Genomic DNA, 24,119 nt, shown 5'->3' on the forward strand with positions numbered 1-24,119 from the left:
TATCTTGGTGTCTGGAGAGCTTCCAGTTTTTAAGATGTTAAATAGGATAGTTATACTTTTATAGTTATTCTGTTAGGATAGTATTCTTCCAAGTTATGAATTCAATATTAATTACATTTAGTGCAGTTTGAATGAAGAAGGTTACTAGGTTACCATACTGCTTCAGTATTTCCTATATTGCTATTGAGTATTTGAGGTGGTATAAAGTATTGTAATTAATGATAAGCTTATTGGGTATTTTAATATCATATATTTTAATATTCATTGAGAAGGGGAACATTCTATATATCTAAATATGAAGCAAACACTATTTCACAGGCTTGTAGAAATAGTTTTTTTGTGGTGCTTGTAGAAATAGTGTTTGTTTCATAGCATTAAACTGCTTAAAGAAAATTGTATTGAGTCAGACTGATTTAAGTTCATATGTATTGAAGCAAAAGAAATGTGGTTCTTACATAATATATGATGAGGGATAGATATGCATTCTAATTGATAAAGGAGAGGAGACCATGCAGGTTCTCAACCTTAGATTAGCTCTGTTTATACATTCTTGAATGTTAAGTGTCAAGTTCCTTTTTAATATCTTCATTTTAATATTTTCAGTATGATTCTGCCATTGTCTCACTCTTCTAATTTTTCTCAGAACTCATGTCGGGCAGTATCTTCGATTAGGTGCTTCATTTCTATCCTAATTCACATATCCATGATTTAAAATTGGTTCGAAGACTGTCTTGTATATTGCTAGTTTAATATTTTGTCTAATTTCTCTTATGTATAAATTTATTCAGCTGATTTTCACCATACCGACTTTGCTTATTCCGTTGTCTGTTTCCAAATTTGATTTGTTATCTTTGATAAAAACTGTCTATATAAGCTGAAATATTTTACTTGTAATTGCACCATTGCTGCAGCTAACTTTTCTACTGAAGTATTGAAAAGTTAACCTGAAAATTTTCAGTGGAGAAGGTAGGAAGGAACACGATTCCATCGTTGCTTATTCCACTTGTCACCTAGCAGCTTTGCAATTTAGTTGCTAGAATTTTTGGTTGCATTTTTGTCACCTGCTAGGATTAACAAATGTCTACTTGACTGGCATTTCTTTTGGCAGCAGAAATGCAAATTATCACCTCCTGATAAATGTTGGACATTAAGTTCTCAGAGTAGATTTCAAGGTAGGGGTGTGTGGGAATGGAGAAATATTGTTTTTAATTTATTTGTATGCATGCAATCTTATTTGCACTAATAAATTAGTGCAAATAGGATTACTCTCTCAACTCAGTAATTTAACTCTTAATTTCAAAATAACGACACTTGAAGTGAAAAAACCAAAGAAAAATTTTTAATTTATAAAACTAATATACACAATATAAATAACTGTGTAAGCAGCAGTATATTCTTCAAATCACAACTTCAAAATGTAAAATACAGCTTATCTTCAATAATCTACACTAACAGTATTCTCCTTTATGGACAAAACTTGTGGAACTTTAGTCTTTTTGTTTTCTACAGAACCTTGATTTTTTTTTAAAGAATAATATCTTTAAAGGAATGCGGAGAACCGACCAGGGCTTCTGACCTAATATCCAATCCTCACCTTCTCGTGGTGCACCCTGTTGGGTATCTACCTGGATACTGAACGAACAAGGATGGGCTGGCAATTTGGGATTTAGTTGACCAAATTGTATTCGTATTGGTTAAACCAAAATACAAAATGATGGTACAACATGACAAAATTTCATGCCGGCTGGGGCGTCGCCCTGCTTAAACAAGGCCCCCGTTGTTTTCGACAGGGAACCAGGGCGAACAGCGAAAAGAGCTTCTGGAACAAATCTGAAAACACACCTGAACTCAACATCACCAAGGTTAAAGATTGGTACTATCAACATAAGAAGCCTGAATGGCAAAGAAATGGAGCTAGCTGACGAATTAGATAAGTACCAGATCGACATAAAATGGGTGACTGAAACAAAAAAAAGACAAAAACTGGTGATCTTTCTGACCAATAAATACAAAATATTCAGGCAATGACAATCAAGGAAAAGAAGGAGTAGCCATAGTATTCAACACAAAATATGAGGCTCATCTTCTTGAATGGCAGGCAGTGTCAAGTAGAGTGATTTGGGTAAATATCAGAATGGGGAACTGGACAATGAGACTTATTTGTGCCTATGGTCCCACAGAAGGCTCTACTAAGGTTTTTAAATTCCTCCACTTAGTAGAAGCCTCTACTAAGTGGAGGAATTTTTTGAGGCTCTAGAGAAAGCTACTGACACAATGAAAAAGGAAAAGTTGGTCCTTGTTGGGGATCTAAATAGCAGAGTAGGAAGTGATTGTCAGACATACAAAAATGTTTTGGGAAAATTTGGAGAAAAGAGCAAAGCTAATAATAATAATGGCAAATACCAGTTGGATTTCTGCTCAGGACATGGACTGGTTATTACTAACACCATGTTCAACATAAAAATGTGCACAAATTCACATGGAGAGAAGAGGCAAGGAATAAGAAAAGTCTCATTGACTATGTTATTGTTGATAGTGATGTTTTCTCCCTGGTGCAGGACACCAGAGTACAGAGGATTCGAAATTGGAAGTGATCACTATTTAGTCTTGAGCATGATAAAATTGACTTCTTTTCAATATGAATAAATTTTCATATTGAAAAGAATGACATGTAAGAAAGTTTTAAAGTGAATAAAAGTTGAGCAGCTCTCAGATGTGAATTGTAGACTAAAATACACGACTATTGAAGAAAAAATGAAAGAGTTTGAGAACAGGAACTAAACCTTGGAGATTCAGTGGCAAGCCTTGAAGAAAACCCTAATTGATTCAGCTAGAGAGGCATGTGGTGAAATTGTCTACAAGGATAGAAAAATTAGAACTACTCCATGATCTGAATACAGAGGCAAATGTAAGAAAGCTAAACAGCGTGTAAAACTAGCTTAACAAAAGTCATGGGAGGACTTTGGCAAGAACATAGAAAATAAATATCAAGAAGGTGGCAAAATATTCTGGATACGCTTGAAGTATGGAGTAATTACTTTGAAAAATTGCTAAATGAAACAAGCAGTGATGAATGACATAAAAAACACTAACCAGGCATGCAGTCAGGAATACATATCCATACTTAATTAGAAAAAGCCATCAAGGGCTTGAAATGTGTGGAAAGGCAGCAAGAGTAGATGATATTCGACCAGAAATGCTGAGGTATGGTGGTATAAAAGTCTCACAGTGGCTGCACGCATAGTTCAGAATGCCTGGACAGAGGGATGAATTCCTGATGATTGTAGTAGAGCTCTCATAGTACCCATATATGAAAAGGGAAATAAAACAATGTGAGAATTACAGAGGTATATCCCTACTGAGTGTTCCTGATAAGGCAAGTATACTTGAGAAATGGTTGAGAAGAATTGTGGAAGAAAAGCTTGGTGAAGAACAAGCTGGATTCAGGTCAAATAGAGGCTGTCAGGATCAGATCTTCACTTTACGACAAATAGTGAAGAAATCATGGGAATATAACAAATATCTGCATTTAAGTTTTGACGATTTGGAAGCGGCATATGACAAGGTGCCAAGAAAGAAGCTATTCAATATGTTACAGTTATGTGGTGTCAATGGGGCATTATATCAAGCAATACTTATTCTTTAATTGAGTTGTAAGTCAGCAGTTAGAATTGAAAGAAGTACAGGAAGATGGTTTAATGTTAAATGTGGTGTGAGACAAGGATGTACATTATCTATATGGATCACATTATGAAGGAAAGTGGTATTAAACCTGATATCAAAATTGGAGATGTTAATGTTAGCTCTTTGCTTTATGCAGAAGATGTTATACTTCTATATAAATCTGCTACAAGTCTGCAAGATTCTCTGACTAAAACGAATAACTGTTGTAATAGATATGCTATGAAGGTCAGCAACAAAAAGACAAAGATAATGAAAATAGGCAGAATCATTGAAAATGTCAACTGTGATGTGAATGGAGAACCTGTGGAACAAGTAAAACATTTCAGCTACATAGGCATGATTTTTACTGAAGATGGTAAATTAAATATAAATAGACAACAGAATCAACAAAGCTTGTATGGTAGGAAGTCAGTTGAGTAAATTCATATGGAATAAGAGAGAAATTATTTGGAACAATAAATTAGCTGTATACAAGACAGTGTTCAAACCATTTTTAACTTATGGATCTGAGAGCTGGGTCAGAAGTAAAACACTTGACCAAAGACTAGAGACTGCAGATATGAGAGTCCTGAGAAAGATTATAGGCATGAACAGATGGCATCAATGGCAACATCATATTAAAAATGAGGATATTAGGAAAGAACGTGACGTTGTCAGCATCCAGGAATGCATTAACAGAGCTAATCTCAGGTGGTATGTCACATAAACAGAATGGGCGAGGAAAGATTAGCAAAACAAGTATTCTCTGCCAAGTTGGCAGGAAAACGATCCATAGGAAGACCAAGATATAGGTCAATTGATACAGTACAAAGTGCCTTAGATGATAGAAATATAAGATCTGATAATATTGGGGTCTTGACAAGTAACAGACTAATTTGGAGGAAAATTGTAGATAGGAAGTTAGTAATGATGTAAATTTTTCATGTAGTGCTATCATATCCTGTACACCCCTTGAGGGTACATGGCTGGAATTTGATGGTAGTTTTCATATATTGAACACACTGAAATTCCACATTTATCCTCATGCTGTATTCTCTCTTCTTTTTAACAGATAAATGCTTTGCAGTGTCCTTTTGAGTTTGTGCATGGTTGGAAATACAGTAGAGCAACTTTTGCTCCAATCAACCACTGAACTACCATTATTGTTTTCAGTGCTATGCTTGAAACGCTGATAGTGTTTTGCTGGCTTCACAGCTTCTTTTACTTCGCAAAGCAAGCAGGTCATTGTCCACTAGAATGAATGAATTCTCTTTCACATTTATTTTTAATAATTTAATATCTTTTAAAGATTAATACATTGGGACATCCATAAATAGATGAAATTTACATCCTACAAGCTTTTATCTAAAAAATCAACTGACATGAATTCGATATTTAGATTGGATATATTTAATACATCTACTTATGAATTTCCACAAGGAAACTAAAATTAAGCAATTAGAAACCTTTTGGTGTTCTCTTTTAACTGTCTTAAATATGCTAAACTGTATAGATTCTGATGTCTGTTCTGTGTATCCAGTATCTTACTGATAACTCTCAGTATGACATACTCAGTACGATAACTATCAGTATCTTACTGATAACTCTCATTATATTTTGTGTGCTTTGTGACACTTTATAATCAGTTGCATCTCTCTTGTGAACTTGAAAATAATAATAACGAAGTACCATAAAACGGGGCTCTAGAAATCCACTCACCACAAGTGAGTTATGAGAGACAAGTCATGAGGGAATCTGCAGAAGGTTCTAAATGCATTGAGAATAATTTCCTTTGTTTAAAATTTATTTTTATTTTTTTTTAAAAATATCATTTCATTCAGTGTCTGTGCGGTTAGCCTAGTGGCTGTGTGCTTCGCAACCATATGACTGGGGAAGGAGTGTCCCAGGTTCGATTTCCATCGAAAATGTGAGGAATTTGAGGATCTTCCCTCAGCTATAGCAAAGTTAACCGGTCTCGGGCGCTGGCAGTAGGGATTTTTCTGCCAGTTTATCTGGCATTTTTCATCCCGCAAGCAGGCAAACCGGCCCCGTGAACACACACAGATCTACAGCCATAAATACTTAACCTCTCATGAGGGGCTGAACTCGCCCCCAACAGGGACGAGGGAGAAAAAAGGGAGGAAACTCCATACGAATAAATAAATAAAATAAATTCACATTAAGTGCTGGGAGGAAATCATGTTGAAGGTTTAATGGAATATTAGCAGCTCTAAGAAAGGATTAAAAAAGTTTTAATTCCTCCAGTATTTCATATCAGTCACTGAAACATCTTTAGAGAATACAAAAGCACACTTGTAACATATGCACAAAAGTAATATAGTAATAAATGAAACGTGGTTCTGATCTTAGTCCTATGTGGAGTGTTAGGCTTTGCACTTTCCTTAGTATCTCCCATAATGCAAAGCACATCTCCTTGCAGAAAAGGGCCACTATCCAGACCGGTTTCAACCTTTATTAAGGCCTCATCAGTGGGAGCTAGACCCTGAGATGCTGATGAGATCCCAATAAAGGTAGAAACTGGTCTGGGTAGTGGTCCTTCCCTTAATGCATAGCATCATACATCTCCGCAAGGAGATGTATGATGCTATGCATTAAGGGAAGTGCTTTGCAATATGGGAGATACTAAGGAAAGTGATCAGTGCTTACTCCACCTATACTACAAGTTGCCTCAGACCTGAAAATACTTCAGCCGCAAACTTGACTTGCCTACTTGGGAAAAAGTATTAAAACCGAGTTTATAAAATTGCTTGGTATTTTTAACATATATATTAATTTACTGTAATTGAACTTTTTTTTTTTTTACAGATCTTATGAGTGATTTTCAGTACTCATAGATAAATACTAAACTTACATTGGCAGTCACAACTACAGTCAATTTGATCTTGCAGACCATGTATAGGATATTCATCTAGTGGCAAAATTCAAGAGAGAAGTGCCAGATCTTATATCATTGCATTGTATTGCAGAATATTTGAATCTGGCTGTTTTAAATTCTATTAAAACTGTTCTCTTTGAAATTGAAATGGTGTGTGTGTGTGTGTGTGTGTGTGTGTGTGTGTGTGTTTCAGATACTTTTTACACGAAGTCGTCAAAAAGACTTAAAGAATTTGAAAAAGTTATAATCACATCACAAACAAAACTCGTGAAGTTGAAGTATCAGCATTCAGTAAGGTGGATGTCTAATAGAGTGGAGCACTGACTGTACCTCTTAACAACTATTGTGCAGTGGCATTGGAAGAGGTGATGATGCTGTTGCAACATCAAAAAGGCTAGTTAAACAAAATGAAGACATACAGTGGTATTCAGATAATACATGCATGGATGAAGGAATACTGTATTTATAAGCTGTCTCAAATTTACCAAGTGTGAAGATCTGGAAGCTTTGTGTTAATATTTCAGCAAATATTGTGATAATGAAGAAAATGTTTTAGTAAATTTGAACAAGTGGTAAGGAGGTCAGAATTGTGGGGAAGCATTTAAACATGGGATATCTTTATAGAAGAACAGGTTATCTTTGTCATCCAATTCCTGGCGTACTCCTCAAGAGGTGTACAGGATATGATAGTACATGAAAAATATCATTACTAACTTCCAATTTTCCTCCTAATCAATCTGTTACTTGTCAAGACTCCAACATTATCAGATCTTATATTTCTGTCTTCTAATGCACTTTTACTGTATCAATCCACCTATATCTGGGTCTTATTCCTTCCAACATGTCAGAGAACACTTGTTTAGCAATTCTAAAGCCTTTCCTCTCCCATTCTGTTTAACTCACCATACCACCACAGATTAGCTCTGCTAACATATTCCTGGATAGTTAAAGGAGTAAATACAATTAATTCCCATACAGTTACTTACAAAAATATCTAGCATGAAAAACATAGACACAAACAAGGTTATTTACAGTTCTCATGGGACTTGACCTATGTAAAAATCGATGTAAAGCAAAGCGCTTTGGTATTTCTAAGCTACATAGAGTTTTACACTAAAATGAGCAAGAGATAAAAATGTTCCCTTTTAAAATTTATGGGTTTTTCAAAAGATTTGATTCATTCAGCAGATAAAGGATGTTCACAATTTTTCAGTTATAATGGCATTCCCTTCAAAATGAGCAATAGTAGAACTGTGTCAGAACTTGCATGTAAGGGTAATTGTTTGTGAAGAGATGACTGAGAGCTTTTCTATTCCACTGGAAATAGAGAAGTGGCACTTTATCTTTTCATTTTTGACCTTTGACAGGATACCACATGGAATTCTAAACCAATAAACTGCAGCACATAGTGATGGATATAGGATTGATGGGGGGGGGGGAGGATTGATGGAGAGATACCAGATTAATTTATTCAGGAGTGGAGTCCAGAAGAAGGCCCATGACTAGTTTGCATGCCACAGGGCTCTGTTCTTGGGCCATTAATGTTTAGTGTGTACATTAAGAGAGGCATAGAAATTACTGAAGGGATTTTACAAGATTAATTTTTCAGAAGAGATCCTGGGTGGTGGTGGGGAGTTGTTTTCTTGGAAACCAAGCAAAAATGCAGTATCTGAGTGTGGTGAATGAATGGAATAAGTTGCCAAAGTCTGTTATGGTATCGTGGCTGTGAATGAGTTCAGAGTGTGATAGATAATGCACAAATGTTGACTAGTGCCTGTCATGATGTTTAGGGCCACCCCTCAATGAGTCTAAAGACTCCATGGTGTAGTAGCTCATTAGTAATAATAATAATTAATGTTACCATTGATTATGTGTTCAGATGCACAGGAAATGAGTACAGAATAACTCTCAAAGATTTGGCAGGACAAACCCAAATGAGCTGCAGTCTGTTTTGCACTTGATGTATTAATTGATTCTGACATTCACACTGCCCAAAACTATTTAAATGATTTATGTAAAAATGTACTGCTGATCAAATTAATAACAGTAAAATTAAGTTCAAAAGAACACAATAGTAGAGGGAAATATTATGCTAAATGACCACATTCTTAAAGTAAATGCTTTTCAGTACCTTGGTTCCTACATCAATACTCTGACTGAAAAGAAAACACAAAGCTCTTCGGTTACATAAAACTAATTAATATCTGTAAATCCAATCTCACTACCACAAATACCAAAATTCATCTCTACAAAACCATCAGTTGAGCCATATTGACAATATGGTGCCCAGACATGGAGCATTACTACTCAATGAGCAGTTAATATCATATCATATCAATAGCTCTGGGACCACATGCCTTCGAACATTATTAGGATATACTTGGCAAGATTAATACTGTCATTCTTAAAGAAAGCCAGCAAAGACCCCTAACAGAAACAATTAAAAATTAACAGGTGATTGGGACACCAACTTAGACATCTACACTTCATCTGCATTGTGTTCTTGCTCTCTGTAGGCCAACTAATATATCAGTGAGGGAGAGGAAGAACAGGGAAACAATTTTAGCAGTGCCTTGATAAACTTCTTTTTGAGGATGAGGCTCATGGATACCCGATATCTACCATTTTGCACAAATAAAGCAGCTTTGCTCATTTCATCTAATAGTCTTTCATGAGCTTTTCCTATATGAATATTTCTGTATATAATTCTTTATTCATACATAAATAAATGATTATATTGCTATGCATTATTGGGAAGTGGTGTTACTCAGATCAGTTTCATCCTTTGAGGTATCAATGGGAACCCAGAAAGATATCAAGGTTGAATTAATGTAGAAGTCATCTGTTCCGTATACAAATAGATGAAATATATCACATAATTAAATTACTCTGGATCAGGGATAGTTACAGAAAGTTTTTTTTCTCTCACTTGGTTACAAAGTAAACAATCTTGCTAAGAAATGTTCTCTGTAATTTATTGAAATGTTATTTCAGCAAATTACACTACAGTGAGTACAATATTGTGAGGTATCATTACTTTTATTTCCTGATGTTTTCACCTTTTTATTCAGGTTAGCATGCGTGCATGCATACACTTGTGCACTCACACACAGACATGCTATATTGCATTTCAAACAGTATGCCCAAATAACAATGATTTCATCATCTATTATTCTGCTGTCCTGACCTAGTGAAAAAATTGCATCAAAGCATCGCTGATGCTTTGATGCAGATATATCCTATTTATAACAACAGAGAACAAATTCATATTAATACTTTTAATATAGAAAATAGGTGGCCTAATCACTAGGTGTTTGTTATAATAAAGCTAAGATCCTGTATTATTACAGTCGTAATTATAACTCTTACTACAAAAGGTTATTTGGCATCTATTTTCTTTGCAATTTTAGACCATCATTGGTGGTTGATAAGAATTTCGACTGCCCTGATCTAACAGGCACTTAAGTACCTGCAACCTTCTGAGTATCCTTGGATTTTGAAACTAAGTAGAGGATAGCCTATTAAGTATTTTTGCTCGTAAATTGTGGTGTTCTACTGGCTTGCTTGCTTGTTCTGAGAGATGAAAAATCCAAGTTGTCGGGTTGGGAAAAACCCTCTGCCTCCTGCCTGGCTAACTCACCTCCATTTGAAAATCCCTGATAATGTTTCTTTACATTTTGAATAGGATTTCAACCCAGGTCTTTCCAATCATAGGCTTCATCTATATTGACTGAGCTACATAGGCTCTTTTTACTAGAAGCATTACAATTATGATATACTTTCTCCATGCACTGATTCAATAGTCACACACAACAATTTATCTTTTATGGAAGAAAAATAATTTGTACTCTTTGTCCAGCATAATCCATTTAGAGTTGCACTGTGAATTATATTTTTCATTAATTTTAAACTGCAGGAAGAAAGTGAAGGTGATGACTATAATCCTGATGGAGTTGATGACGACGATGACAACATCGAAGATGAGGAAGAAGAGGAAGGTAAGAAAATTGCATTATTAGGTTGTGTTTATTTATTTCTGATTTTTTGATTTACAAGACCAAATAAATAACCAAGAATTACAAATTTAAATCTAATCCTGAAACAGTTTAAATTGAAAAATATTTTCATAATCACTTAATTCTGAAATGTTAACTTTACTTTCATTACTTGTGAACCTCTTTGTTGAGACAACCAAAATGATTTTCAAAGTTTAGTAAGTTTGATGTTTCCATATTTCAGCAACTCATACTCAGATCATTGCTGCTTAGAACTGTTATTTCCTTAAGATTGTAATTTTTTTAAATGTGAATCTCACACATGACATTTAAGCAGTAGACCTAAACATCTAGGCAGTATGTAAACCAATCATACATTAATATCAGGGATGGGCTGAGGTTTGGATACTCTGCAAACCATGCTTTAGACACCAAACATAAATTTTTCAAATTACTCTAGGCTTTTAGTAACTAGTGGTTCATCTTCCACCTGAAGATAAATTAAAGATACCAAGAAATTATATACTTGGTTTAATCCTTGATCCAAGTGTAAGCAAACAAAGTTTGCACCTGAAGTATTTTCAGGACTGGGGCAACTCGTATAAGGAAACTAAGACTTCACATCACTTGCCTTAATCTTCAACAATGTGAAATGTGAGTCTTAGCTTCTTATATGAGTTGCCCCCATCCTGAAAATACTTCATGCACAAACTTTGTTTGCTTACACTTGGATAAAGGATTAAACCAAGTATATAATTTCTTGGTATCTTTAATTTATAGTATAACCAAGTGAAAAAAACTTTCAACAAATCCACCTGTATCCATAGTAGAATACCAAAATTCTGAAAAGAAATCAGAACTCATGTTTTGAACCCAAAACAAGAGGGATGAAAAACTGTTGTACTGACTTATTTTTTCACGTAACTTAAGAATATTTGAATGAAGAGAGCAGTTAGGCATAATTATATGCAGAATGCATAGCTTTTTCTTTGGCTGAAATCTGACTTGCCAGTCTATTGCTGTATTTGTGTAGCTTGATGTACGAACTTTAAAGCTGGTTTGTGTGGGGGGTGGGGGTAGGAGGTATTTGAATGGACCATGGATATCATAGCGAGTATCACTTACTGTGATTAACACATTCATGTTGGGCTGTGCCTCATGCAGGAAGTTGCTTACGTGTATATCATATTTCTTCTGCATTGGCCAAGTGCGTTTGTACTAACTGGCCCCAATATATATGGCATTCCAGTTTTTTTCAATGCAGCTTTCATGTAAAACTAGTATTTTTGAAAAGTTTTAATGGTTTAGAAAATCTCAAAAGTAATATTACACATTATTTCAAGTTAAAATATTGGGCATTACATAAAATCAGTTGGTTTCTTTATCCTCAAGTGAATGTACAGGATACCATGATAGTATTACACGATTATGTTTACATTATTACTAATCTCTTGTCACTAATTTCTCTCCAAATCAGTCTGTCACATGTCAGTCTTGTCAGGTCTTATTTCTGTCTTTTAGTACACTTCTGACTGCATCAAGTCACATTGATCTTGGTTTTTCTTTGGATCTTTTTTGTTGTCATTTTGGCATCGCATGTGTTTTCTTAACCTTGGATTAGCTCTGCTTACAACACATGCCTGAATGCTAACCATGTCCAGTTGCTTTCTAATTTCTTTACTGCTCAGCTTGAGTATTCTCAAGCACACTTTCACATTTAAAATCTCCAGAACAACTTTTAAACATGTTTCACAAACCTGTGAAATTTCACAGGTATGTGGAGACATCTATTATAAATAGAATTTAGTTAAATTCAAGCACTTCATCTGTCATCTTGAGAAAAATATTTCTAGTTTTGCCTATAGCAGAATAAATATCCCAACTGATGTCACGTGGGTAGTGTGGAATGCTGATCATAAGTCATAAAAATTGCTAGACTTCATCAGGTGATAGAGCGAGAGAGATCAATCATTAAATAATGAAGCAACATTGCATAACAGAATATAAAAATAACATGAGTAGCTGATGGATCAGACATGGGTCGTTCTGGTGAATGTGAGGACTTGCAGCAATATGGAAAGTTTTTTCTTCTCACCTCTGGCTCATAACAGTTCTAAATTCTCTCACTGTATGAAGTAAATACAATAAAATCATATTTGGAGATTTATTTACAGATGAATCACAGGAGATTTCAAAGCTTTCATATGCTGAGAGCAACCGTTTAAAATGGGAAATGCATCGCCTTGTTACCAAACCTCCCAGACTTTAAAAAAAAGGCAATTCTAACACTTTTTTCTTTTGAAGCGAGAAGGGGGGGGGGTGGAATCCAAGAGTATTGCAGTAAGTGTCCAAGTACCTGCCTCCTGTTTTGAAAAAATATAATTGCTAATTTTCAAAAGTGTGGAGGTGATAGAGGATGCTCCGTAGTGTATGAATACCGATTTGAGATTTTCAATAAAACATAATTCGTCACTATTTTGGTTAACTTTAAAATAAAATAAAAAAAAATTATAAATTATAACAAAAAGTAAGCCAGCAAGTAGTTTGCCAACCTCTATATTCTAAGCAGTAAAAGAATTAATATCTTCATTTTTGATATGCTTCTGTCAATAATGCCATCTGTTCACTCAATTAAATTTTCTCAGAAATATCATATTTGCTGTCTCTAGTATTTGATCAGCTGTTTCATTTATAACCTAGCTCATATCCATTAGTTAAAACTGGTTTGAACACTGTCTTATATACACCACTAGTTTAATGTTTTCACTAATTTCTATTCCAAATAAATTTTTATTCAGTTTTCTCCTGACCATACCAGCTTTATTAATTACTAAAGAAAGAGCCAAAAGGCTTCATTTTGGCAATTTGGAGTATTTTGGATAATGTTGTAAAGTGGCAACATTATCCAAAATAATGATGTTGGATATTAAATCCAAAGTTATTTTTGTAAGTTGACCTGAGAGCTTATGAGAATACAATCCTCAGCATCCCCAAATTTGCCTTAGCTTGGACTACTTAGAAGACAATAGCACTGCCCATGCATCTATATATTTATCTTTTATTAGTCTGTTTGAATGTTTCACTGGCCTGGCAGCTGTTTTGAACTGGCTGGTTTTCTTCAGAGACCAGGCAGAAACCTTTAAGAGAGTAAAAACTTATTCAGTACTAAGGAAATCAAGATGTCAAAGAAATGAATGGAGGGGGGAAATCCCAGAGTATTGTTGTATTGCCAAGTGGTTAGCATATCTGCTCTCTGGCCAAAAGGCTGCAGGTTCAAATCCTGCCGTGGGCATGGATGTTTGTGATTGTGTGTGAAAATACTAGTGGTGGTAGCTGGCTGTAGATGCCATTGGTGTAGTTGCAGTTTTTTGTAGTTGGTGGAGACAGTTGTAGAATAGGAGCCCTCCCTCAATGAGTTCTTGTACTCCCTGGAGATGTCATGTAATAATAATAATAAATGTATTTTTCGTAAGTGAATTCTCGGTCGGTGTGTAAAAGTAATTACTAACGAGCCAAAAGGCTTCAGTTTGACGATGTGAAATTACAAAAAAATTAATGTTGGATTTAATATTCACTTTGCCAGCTCTGTTCTCTTATCTATTTTCATATTTAATTTGCTATCCTCACTAACAGACATTCTGCCTGAAATATTTCTCTTGTTCTGTGATATCTCCATTGAAAATGCCGGTGAAGTTGCCTTTCTCCATGCAGGAGTTCAAAGTTGTTTATTTATTCTTGGAGTTCTTTAGTAGAAAAAAAGCAAATCAGCCATCAGCTAACGCCTTTTTATTCCCGTATACGGGAGTAGGCGAGGCCATTTAGCCCTATCTAACTTTTGGAGACTGAGTGGGCAGTTCAATCTTTACTGGTACCCAATCAGAGACAGATGGCCCAAAGCTATCACTAATTAAGCGGTACGCAGTGAAGAGAGACGGCTCAAATGTGCCGCCATCTCGTGGTCCCTAACACAATATATTTAATGTCTGAAATAATGTGGGTTCTACGGTCGATTTTCTTGAGTTTACAGGACGATAAACCCGAGTTTTCGGGAGGAAAAACCTGCTTGCCCTTGCCAGAGATCGACTAACTCGGGAACCGGTCGAAAAAAGGCTTAGAAAAATTTCCTCTAGTCGCCGACTAGACTCGAAACGAAGTCTTCCTTCGTGCGGCCAAGCGCGGTGGTATGCAAACGCCACACCCACTGAGCTACACAGGAAAAAAAAAAGCAGACTACTTTTTTTTTTTATAACCCTGACCATGTGCAGTAATTGTTATTGCATGCTATATTGCTTGCATTGAAGCACATACAAGAATTTGTTAAAGATGCATATATGCACACTATATTAGCAGACCGAATCTGCTTCCATTTAACCTCCCTACTGGCCAAGGTGGATGAAATAAGCGAGACCAAATTGTGCTTCTTATCCATGTTATTCAATGGGTGTTACAGAATCATATCCAAATTTAGCTATAGATGCCATGGCTGTGTTTGGGGGGGAGGTTAATTTCCACATCTGTTTTATTAAAAATCAGTTTTTCCTAGACATTCACTTGAGTTATATCTGAATCATGGAAAAAATAAGAATGCAGGTTAATTTACAAGTGTTAGTCATGGAAGGAAGAGATAACTAGTTCTAGTCTACATAAGAACCTAGAAAAGTTCCTTTTGCTATGCTAAGCAGACCATTTAATAAAACAAAGAACCTTTATCAGGACTTTTCAGTTAAAGGTGAGTTAGCCAGCTTCATACAGATGTTGCAAGTTTCTCCCACAAAACAAGCAAACTGTACAGAACTCCCAAAATTTAGACATACTGGCTTCATAGCCTTGCTTTGGCTGTAAATCCAAAACAAACAGCTGTGCTGTACTCTGCATAAGTTAGTTACCTGTGAATGAAACACATTAACATTTGTTTAATAATAAACCATATTGTCATAATGTCACCACTGTATTTCGGTGATACCTGACTTAGTAGATATCATCTACTAAGTCCAGGAGAGAAGATGAACGAAGGACTGCTGTAATACCGAACTGGATTCCAAAAGAAGGGAAACGAGGACATCCTAAAAGAAGGTGGAGTGATGAACTGTCAAAATTTGTTGGGAAAAATTGGCCAACCATTGCCAAGAACAGAGAAAGATGGAAAAAACTGGAGGAGGCCTCCTTTGTCCAGCAGTGGACAAAAAATGGCTGAAAAGAAGGAACTTCTACATTTGCATTTGATCAGCAAGTTTATACTCAAAGATTGAATTTCCTTATCATTCCCAATGTTTGTTTCTGAACCTGTCTGTTTTAAACCTTATCTTGAATCCATTTCTTTCATTTGAATCAGTAAGTTGGTCTCAGGTGTTTTGTTCCCTTTTCAGGAGACTTTCCATGTTATATAAAAAAAAATTGCAATTACATGTCTGCATTTAATACACCTGCCTAGGAACTTGATTGCCTCAGCACTCTTTACAAATAACCAGGCTGTTTCGAAATCCATTTTTTCCATACTGACATGACTATATCCAGAATAAAGCTGCATGAATAGATATGCATTTTATGAAATGCTTCAAGATGTTTGCCAGTGTAACACTTTTTATTCACTGTTATTTTAATATTACTTGTCTAAATCTGAATTTCATCGTAAAACTTCCTGCACTGACTTTTTTTTTTTTAATAGGTGAATCACCTAAAGGACAGAAAAGGAAAAGGGATGATGGAGATGATGATTGAACACTTGAAAAGAAACATTCAATCTACATCACGAGCACCTCATCAACAGGACTATGTACAGTATATATATATACATCATCAAAATCACCATTTGTGGGGCAGTCATTGCTTATTATGAAATGAGCATGGACTGCAGACTTTAAGATTGTGACACATCTGTGTCAGGTAGATTACTGAAATCAGACTGACTTTATATACCATTACACAGAAATAAATTAAGTCTTTTTAATAGAAAGTGTACAGTTTTTCTGAAACAAATTTCTTTCTTAAGTAAAGTCACCAGTAATCACCATTATCTACACCTTCACACTACATCATGTGAACAATTTGTATGAATTGGTAGTTTAGGAACAAGATTTATTCACTCTGACATGATTTTAAATCCAATCATCTTTTTTCATCATATTTTTAAAAATATATCATTACCCAACTACTTTATTCACATTTCCGTGATGACTGAGATACCTGGTAATACAATCCGAGTTGTTAAAGATTAGTGCTGCTTACTTATATACCAAATATTTGCAATGAAATTGTTTGCTGGTTGCCTATTAATTTTAATGGTTTGATGTAAAATTTTGTATGAAACATATAATTGTTAATAGAAATCTTATCTACAGCAGATTGCTGTTTATGTTATGTACATTTGAAAAGTCATTTTGCAGAGGAAGATTGTTGTATCACCAGATGTAGGCCAGAATACTTCATTAATAAATTTACGTATTATTTTACAATGTAAAAATTTCCACTGGATTATAAAAAATAAATACTGAATTTTTTTTCTCTTGTAGTTTTGAACGAATTATACTCTTGAAAGCCACATCAGTTTTCATACACACTTCTCATGATAGTAATCAGCAGTTCTTTAAATTTTTTTTAAACACTCGAGGAAAAGGAGGAACTGAGATAAAATGAAGTCAACACAAGTATGCAGTCTTTAATATCAGGATGTGATATATTGAAACACAAAGTAGGAAATTACAATTTATGAGCTAATGTTAAAGATTTTATATTGCATACGCACTTGATATAAATGAACTGAAATGGAAGAAATTGCAAGGCTGAGCTGCATCACCAGTTTGGTCGTGGAAATGCTTCAACTGTAAATTATTTCAATTTATTTTCAGGTACTTATATATTTTTTTTTTTAACTGCAAGGCCATAAATTGAATCACCTTTTATGTGTGAGAATGAGCTAATGTTAATGTGTAGCATTTGGTGTCTATGTTGGACTCCTGATAAATTTGTGGAATGATAATTCCACACTATTATACAATTTGGTATGTTATGACTTTTGAAAGGTTCCTGCTGAAATAGCAAGTGCCAAGGTTCTTCAGTACTTGCTATTTTAATGTTTAATAATGTAATTCCATACTGTTATACAATTTGGTCTGTTATAACTATTGAAAGGTTCCTGCTAAATATTGCATGCCAAGGTTCCTTAGCATTTGCTATTTTTTACTTAATAAGCAGGAGACTGCATTTATTAGTATAAGAGATCTGGATGTTCAAAATCTGTGCTTGGAACTGTTCTATTCTTATCGCTTATTAAGTTAACCTTCCTAGCACAACAGCCATGTTGGGATATGTGTTATGCAAGCGGTTGTTCTACTTTCTATGACAGAATAGCACCACTTATGCATGGAACGCATTTTTTTTTTTTTTTCCCCATATACGATTTTTGACTTGAGAAATTTGGATATCCACCCAAATTGCCATAAGATAGAATATCTCAAAATATACACTGCTATCCATCTTTTTTTTTGTTTGTTTTTCTGTAATATATCATGTACTTATGGCTGTATATATACATGTCAAGGCTGATATGACAGTTAATCTACAAATCCTCAAGAATATTTTAAAGAAGACAAATTGTATAATTTATCTTTATGCACTGTTTGTTGCCAAATTGCAGTATATATTACGTATAGATTTTTTGATATACTTTGAAATATTTCAGAAAAGTGCTATTCGTGTTTATAATATTGAAAACATGATTTCTATACGTGAGTGCAGATCAACATTAATTTTCAATTTATATTACACGCATTAAGATAAGTCTTTATTTTTGCCTGTGTTGTTAAGTGTGTTTAATTGTGATTTTTTATGTGATTGTTTCAAAAATGTTATTTTCTGGGATTCATTGCTGGGAGTGATTGGTTTGTGGTGGAAAATATTGGAAACATTTCATGAGATGTGCATGAAACGAGAGTTGAAAACAGGAGAATGAAGCAACTGATATTGTTGCGTAGAATGTAATGGTTTGCAGTGAATGATAGTATACAAATGAGTAAAAGTAATGGGGATGATGAGGTGACAGTGCAGAGAGAAAGCATTGCATGGACTCCTTCACATGTCAAAATGTCAGCTTAAGTGACTGGTGTGATACAGTAGAAGGGAGAATGAAAGAAAAAGTATAAAAGTGTGAGAAGTAGAGAGTAAATTATTATGTGAGGATTCAATAAGAAGTGTACTTAATAAAAATTATAAAAGCACATTTTCCTGAAAATAAAGGATGTTTGTAAAGCTATTAGTTAATTTGCAGAGAGTAAATCTCACCTTAAAATGATTTGTAAAGTGAAAAATATGTAATTGAAAGATTTGTTGAAATAAGCAAAAGGAATAGTAAGAATGTAAAGAATGTGGGTCCGTATACTACACCCACATTCTCAGTATGATAGGATAGAATTGAGAAGGTCCATAATTGCTAATGACTCAAATTTGTGCAGGAGGAATGGTGTGCTTATAAACATGCCAAGTGAATTTGGATGAATGGACATGCATATTTCTGATGACTGCATTTGAAAGGTTTTGGAGTTTGTAGTGTTCATTGAGAATTTGAAAGTATGAAAGTATAAAATCAAGAACTTAGATTATGGCAGATGCAATCAAGCATGTTCTAGCCACCTGGACAAATAAGAGTGAAGAACATGAACAATGTTTGCAAGAGGGTGGTGCTTAACGAGATATTGAAATGCATGCACATGAATGCCAGAAATAAAGGACAGGAGTTTTATGCATTGGTCAGCTCAACTTGACAAAAAAACGATCAGTGTCATCAAGACTTATGTCGCAGAGAATGATGTAGTTACAGGTTTGGAATGTATGAGGTGTAACTTGACCATAATACCTGACTTTTCTTTTAGTGTTACATGCAGCATCCATATGTAGTCTCCATAAAAATATGGAAACTACAGCCATGTTAGGAATAATTACTTTCATTTCCCGAAGTTTTGACCATTGTGTGAAGATTATCATCTGGAGTACACACATGTATATACACAGACAAGCTATATTACAGTTCTCACAGTAAGCCAAAGTGAAAAATGATTTGATCAACCATTCCACCTTACCGGCCATTATGGATCAAATATGCATCCTCATACGCTTCGTATCCATCATATACAGTCATCCCTCGACTTACATCCTTTCGAAGATACATCCGTGATTCCATAAGGGAATAAATAACATTTTTGGCTATCCTTTCAAACCAGACACAAGAGAGCATAAAGTAAAGCATGCACAGTGGGAACAGCAGCAACCTCCCTCAGCATTTGACACGTGTCTTCAACCATTCCTCTGTTGAATTTGTGTTTGAGAAATGGGTTATTTGTGTATTTATCGTTAAATATTTCGTGCAACATCGTCCCTGCACTCTGAATTAAAAAGGTTTGTGAAGAATCGCAGAAGAGGCGAGCAATTGATCTTGAAACAAAGTTTCAAGTTACAAAAGCAACATGAAGCTACTAAGCTCATCAATGTGATCACACATGACTTTGGATGGTCTCATTCTACAGTGATGACCATTTTGAAAAATAAGGATAAAATCATTGATGCTGGGAAACGATCTGCTTCCATTAAATCGACAATGACAAAACAAAGACAAGGTTCTATCGGTGATACGGAGAAGCTAATTGCATCATCCATAGAGGACCTGAACCAAAAACGATTGCCCCTTAGCACTGTGACCATAACCGCTAAGGCACTAAATCTCTTTAACATGTTGAAGGAGAAAGCAAGGCCTGATCATGACTAAGAATTCAATGTTCTTCCAGTTGGTTCATGAGATTGAACCAGCATTCTGCGCTCATAATGTGAAAATGTATGGGAATCTGTAAGTGCTTAGAAGGCTGCCAAGGAGTTTTTGGAAAAATTGGATAAAATTATTACGGAGGAAAATTATTTGCCCCAGCAAATATTTAATAATATGAATGAGATGTCCTTTTTTTGGAAAAAAAAATGTCCCAAAGTACATTAATCCACAAAAAGCTACAATCTATACTGAATTTTAAATCACTTAATGCCCATATTATGATTCTTTTATGGGTAATGTGGTTGGATATAAACTGAAACCATTTGTGATATGGCACAGTGAGATTCTACGAATCTTCAAAAACATTAGGAAGCATACTCCCAGTTCATTATTGGAGCAGTAAGTTGTGGATGACTCAAAAATTGTTTGAGGATGCTTTAATCAACTTTTATGTGAGTGAAATGGAAAGTTATTGTGTGAAAGAAAATGTAGAATTTAAAATTTTATTAATTCTAGTAATGCTCCAGGTCATTCATCTTATACGTCTGAAAGTGGTGATCTTCACCAACTTCAAGGTAATGTTTCTCCCTCCAAACACTACTTCATTAATCCACCTGATGGATCACAGAATTCTTGCAGTGTTTAAGACTTATTATCTATGGAGAATGTTTTTACCGGCCAGTTCTGCCACTTAAGGAATGACCAGACCCATGTAATTTTGGAACGCATTCAATATTTATCATACTATTAAAAATATTGCTTTGCCTTTGGACGAAGTAACCTCTCAATGTGTGAGTGGCATACGGAAAAACACATTAAAAAGGTTTGTGCATGATTTTGAAAGTTTGTAATAGTGGACCTAGCAAACAATCTGAATCTTGAAGTGAATGACAACATAATTTAAATTACTGTTGAAGAACTTGTATTAGAGGAAAAACGAAAAGGAAGAGAGAAAAGAGGTAGTTAAACAATGTACAGTGAAGGGTCTTGAAAAATGTTCTTTGCAGTTAGTGATTTTCTCAAAATGGCTGAAGATATGGAACTCCAAATGTTGAATGCTTCTTAATAATAGAAACGAAAGTACATGATGTTTGCTTGCTACGAACAAGTTTATGATAAAAAAAAAAAAAAAAGTAATAAGCAAAGCTCATTGGACATTTTCATCATAAAAACAAAGGCTACACCAGAAGAACGACAGCTTAGTCCTTCACACAGGGAAGGTAATGAAGATGTGATTGTGGAGGGAGATTTGGATGTTTGTTCTCCTATTTTGTTTTATAGTGGCAGTAACACACTACAGTTTTATAATAAGGTTTGAAAATTAAAATGGCAGTATATACTTATTAGGATTAAGTCCCTAACCCTTATAACTCTATTGATTTAATGTTTTGACTTATGTCCTGCAGATGGAACGGAACCCGGATGCAAGTCGAGGAATGACTGTATTTCAATGTAATATCAATGGTGTTACAATTTTAATATGCACTTCACATCCATGATAACATTGATGTCTTGGCCAGTAGCGTGATTAATCCATAACTTAACAAGTGTTATAGTTATGATCCTGGATTGCTGAGTCATTTAACTCGAACCAAATGGTTAATTGGGTAGAATATGTGCCATCCATATTTTTAGACCATTATTGTTAAGGTTAGGGTGCTTCCTATCTTTTAATGTTCTATGGTGATCAGCATTCATTTTAGAATTTATGGACTTTACAACAGTGTTATAACTCTTAATTTCCTGATATTAAGATCATCATCTGGAGTATATATATACGAACAAGTTGAGTTACATTACATACAGTAAGCTAGAGAAACGATTTGATCACAGGTTATTCTACTGGCATGACCTCTAGTGGGAAAAATACAAATTAATTATTTAGAAACTACATCAAGCTAAATTCTAATTATAATAACATGAGCAAGCATTCTTTCTTGTAGATAGTTTTCTTTCAGTAACAATGATGTCCTATTTTTAGCATTACAATTGTTATTTTTGATGTAGGATCCTGGATAATCTATAGTTCTGTTTACAGTTCCTTTTATAGAGGAGGGTCTTGGCCGGTAGCCTCTCTATAGATAATCCAGCACCTAAATCAAAAATAACAATTGTAATGCTAAAAATAGGACATCATTGTTACTGAAAGAGAACTATCTATAAGAAAGTGCTTGCTCATGTATAGAATAGCAAAAATAGAATTTAGCTTGATTTAGTTTCTAAATAATTATTTTTTTCCACTAGAGGTCATGCCAGTAGAATAACCTTTGATCAAATCATTGTTTCTCTAGCTTGCTGTATGTAATGTAACTCAGCTTGTTCTGTATGTTTGTATATGCTCCAGATGATAATCTTAATATGAAGATCGAATCGTCGGGAAATTCTTTATGTGGCAAATAATTTAACGCAGAAGTTGTTAAAGAACACAACAATACATAGTATAGTGCATTATGCCTTGTTTCGACATTATGTCGTTAGAGGGCGCTGAAATCGAACTAATGTTTAATTTTTTTTAAATTTGCATATGATCCGATTAAGTTCTTAATAACACAGTTTGATAGATATCAGTGTCATATACCTACAGAAAAAGATTCATATCGCTATAAGCATTTCCCAGTGCCGAAAAGCCGACGCGTGCCGTAACGGTAAAATCGAGCAGTATTTCGTGTTTTTTGAAGAAAAAACACGAAAAAATGCATTTTTTGCAAAAGTGCACGGGAGGGTTATTTTCGTGTTTTACACACACAAACACTATCAACTGAAGTTGTTTGCATGTATTTAAGTATATTTCGTAATGTGGCACATAATTTAATGCAGAGGTTGTTAAAGAACACAGCAATATGACGCAGTAATCGAACTAATGTTGAATTTTTTAAAAAATTGCATATCACCCGATTAAGTACTTATTAGCACAGTTTAATAGGTTTCACTGCCATATAACTTTAGAAAAAGTTTCATATTGCTATAAGCATTTCCAAGCGCGTAAGAGCGGATGCGTGCTGTAAAGATAAAATGAAGCAGTTTTTGAAGAAAAACAAAAAAAAATTCATTTTTTGCAAAATTGCACCCGAGGGCTATTTTCGTGTTTTACACACGAACGCTGTAAGTTGAAGCTATTTGGGTGTATTTAAGTGTATTTCGTTATATTGCACATAAATTAACGCAGAGGTTGTTAAAGAATCTAGCAATACATAGTATAGCCAATTATAGCTTGTTTCGACTTTATGTCGTGAGTGGGCGCTGAAATTGAATTAATGATCAATTTTTTAAAAATTTGCATTTACCAGAGTAAGTTCTTATTATCACAGTTTGATATGTAGCACTGCCCTATACCAATAGAAAAAGTTTGGGATCGAAATAAGCATTTCCAAGCAAGTTACAGCTGTCGAAAATGCTATTGTAAAATAAAGCAGTTTTTGAAGAAAAACACGAAAAAAATCACTTTTTTGCAAAAGTTAACCGTTTTACACACACTATCAATTGAAGATATTTGGGTGTATTTACGTATATTTCGTTATATAGCAGAGAATACCGAAATAGATATTATAGCGCACTATAGCTTGTTTCGACTTTATATCGTTAATGGGCGCTGAAATCGAATTAGTGATCAATTTTTAAAAATTTGCATATAATCCAATTAAATTCTTATTAGAAGACTTTGATATGTAGCACTGCCCTATACCTATAGAAAACGTTTCGAATCGAAATAATCATTACCAAGCAAGGTACATCTGCCGCGAACTGCTATTGTAAAATAAAGCAGTTTTTGAAGAAAAAGTGGAAAAAATTCACTTTTTGCAAAAGTGAACGGGAA

The 24,119-nt window shown here is 34.6% G+C and overlaps 1 protein-coding gene across 1 annotated transcript in view; it reads left to right on the top strand.

Annotated features, from left to right (window-relative positions):
- Positions 1-17,062, top strand: part of LOC150099034 (acidic leucine-rich nuclear phosphoprotein 32 family member A-like) — a 140,075-nt gene extending 123,013 nt beyond the window's left edge. Inside the window, exons 7-8 of the mRNA XM_090404744.1 lie at positions 10,476-10,557; positions 16,220-17,062. Of these exons, the coding sequence (XP_090260870.1) occupies positions 10,476-10,557; positions 16,220-16,272 (135 nt within the window). The 3' untranslated portion in view covers positions 16,273-17,062. The remainder of the gene's footprint in view (positions 1-10,475; positions 10,558-16,219) is intronic.
- Positions 17,063-24,119: the final 7,057 nt, after the last annotated feature.

Source organism: Typopeltis vanoorti, chromosome 15 (genome assembly GCF_054136105.1).
Source record: "Typopeltis vanoorti isolate ZY-2024b chromosome 15, IOZ_Tvanoo_1.0, whole genome shotgun sequence".
NCBI lineage: Eukaryota > Metazoa > Arthropoda > Arachnida > Uropygi > Thelyphonidae > Typopeltis > Typopeltis vanoorti.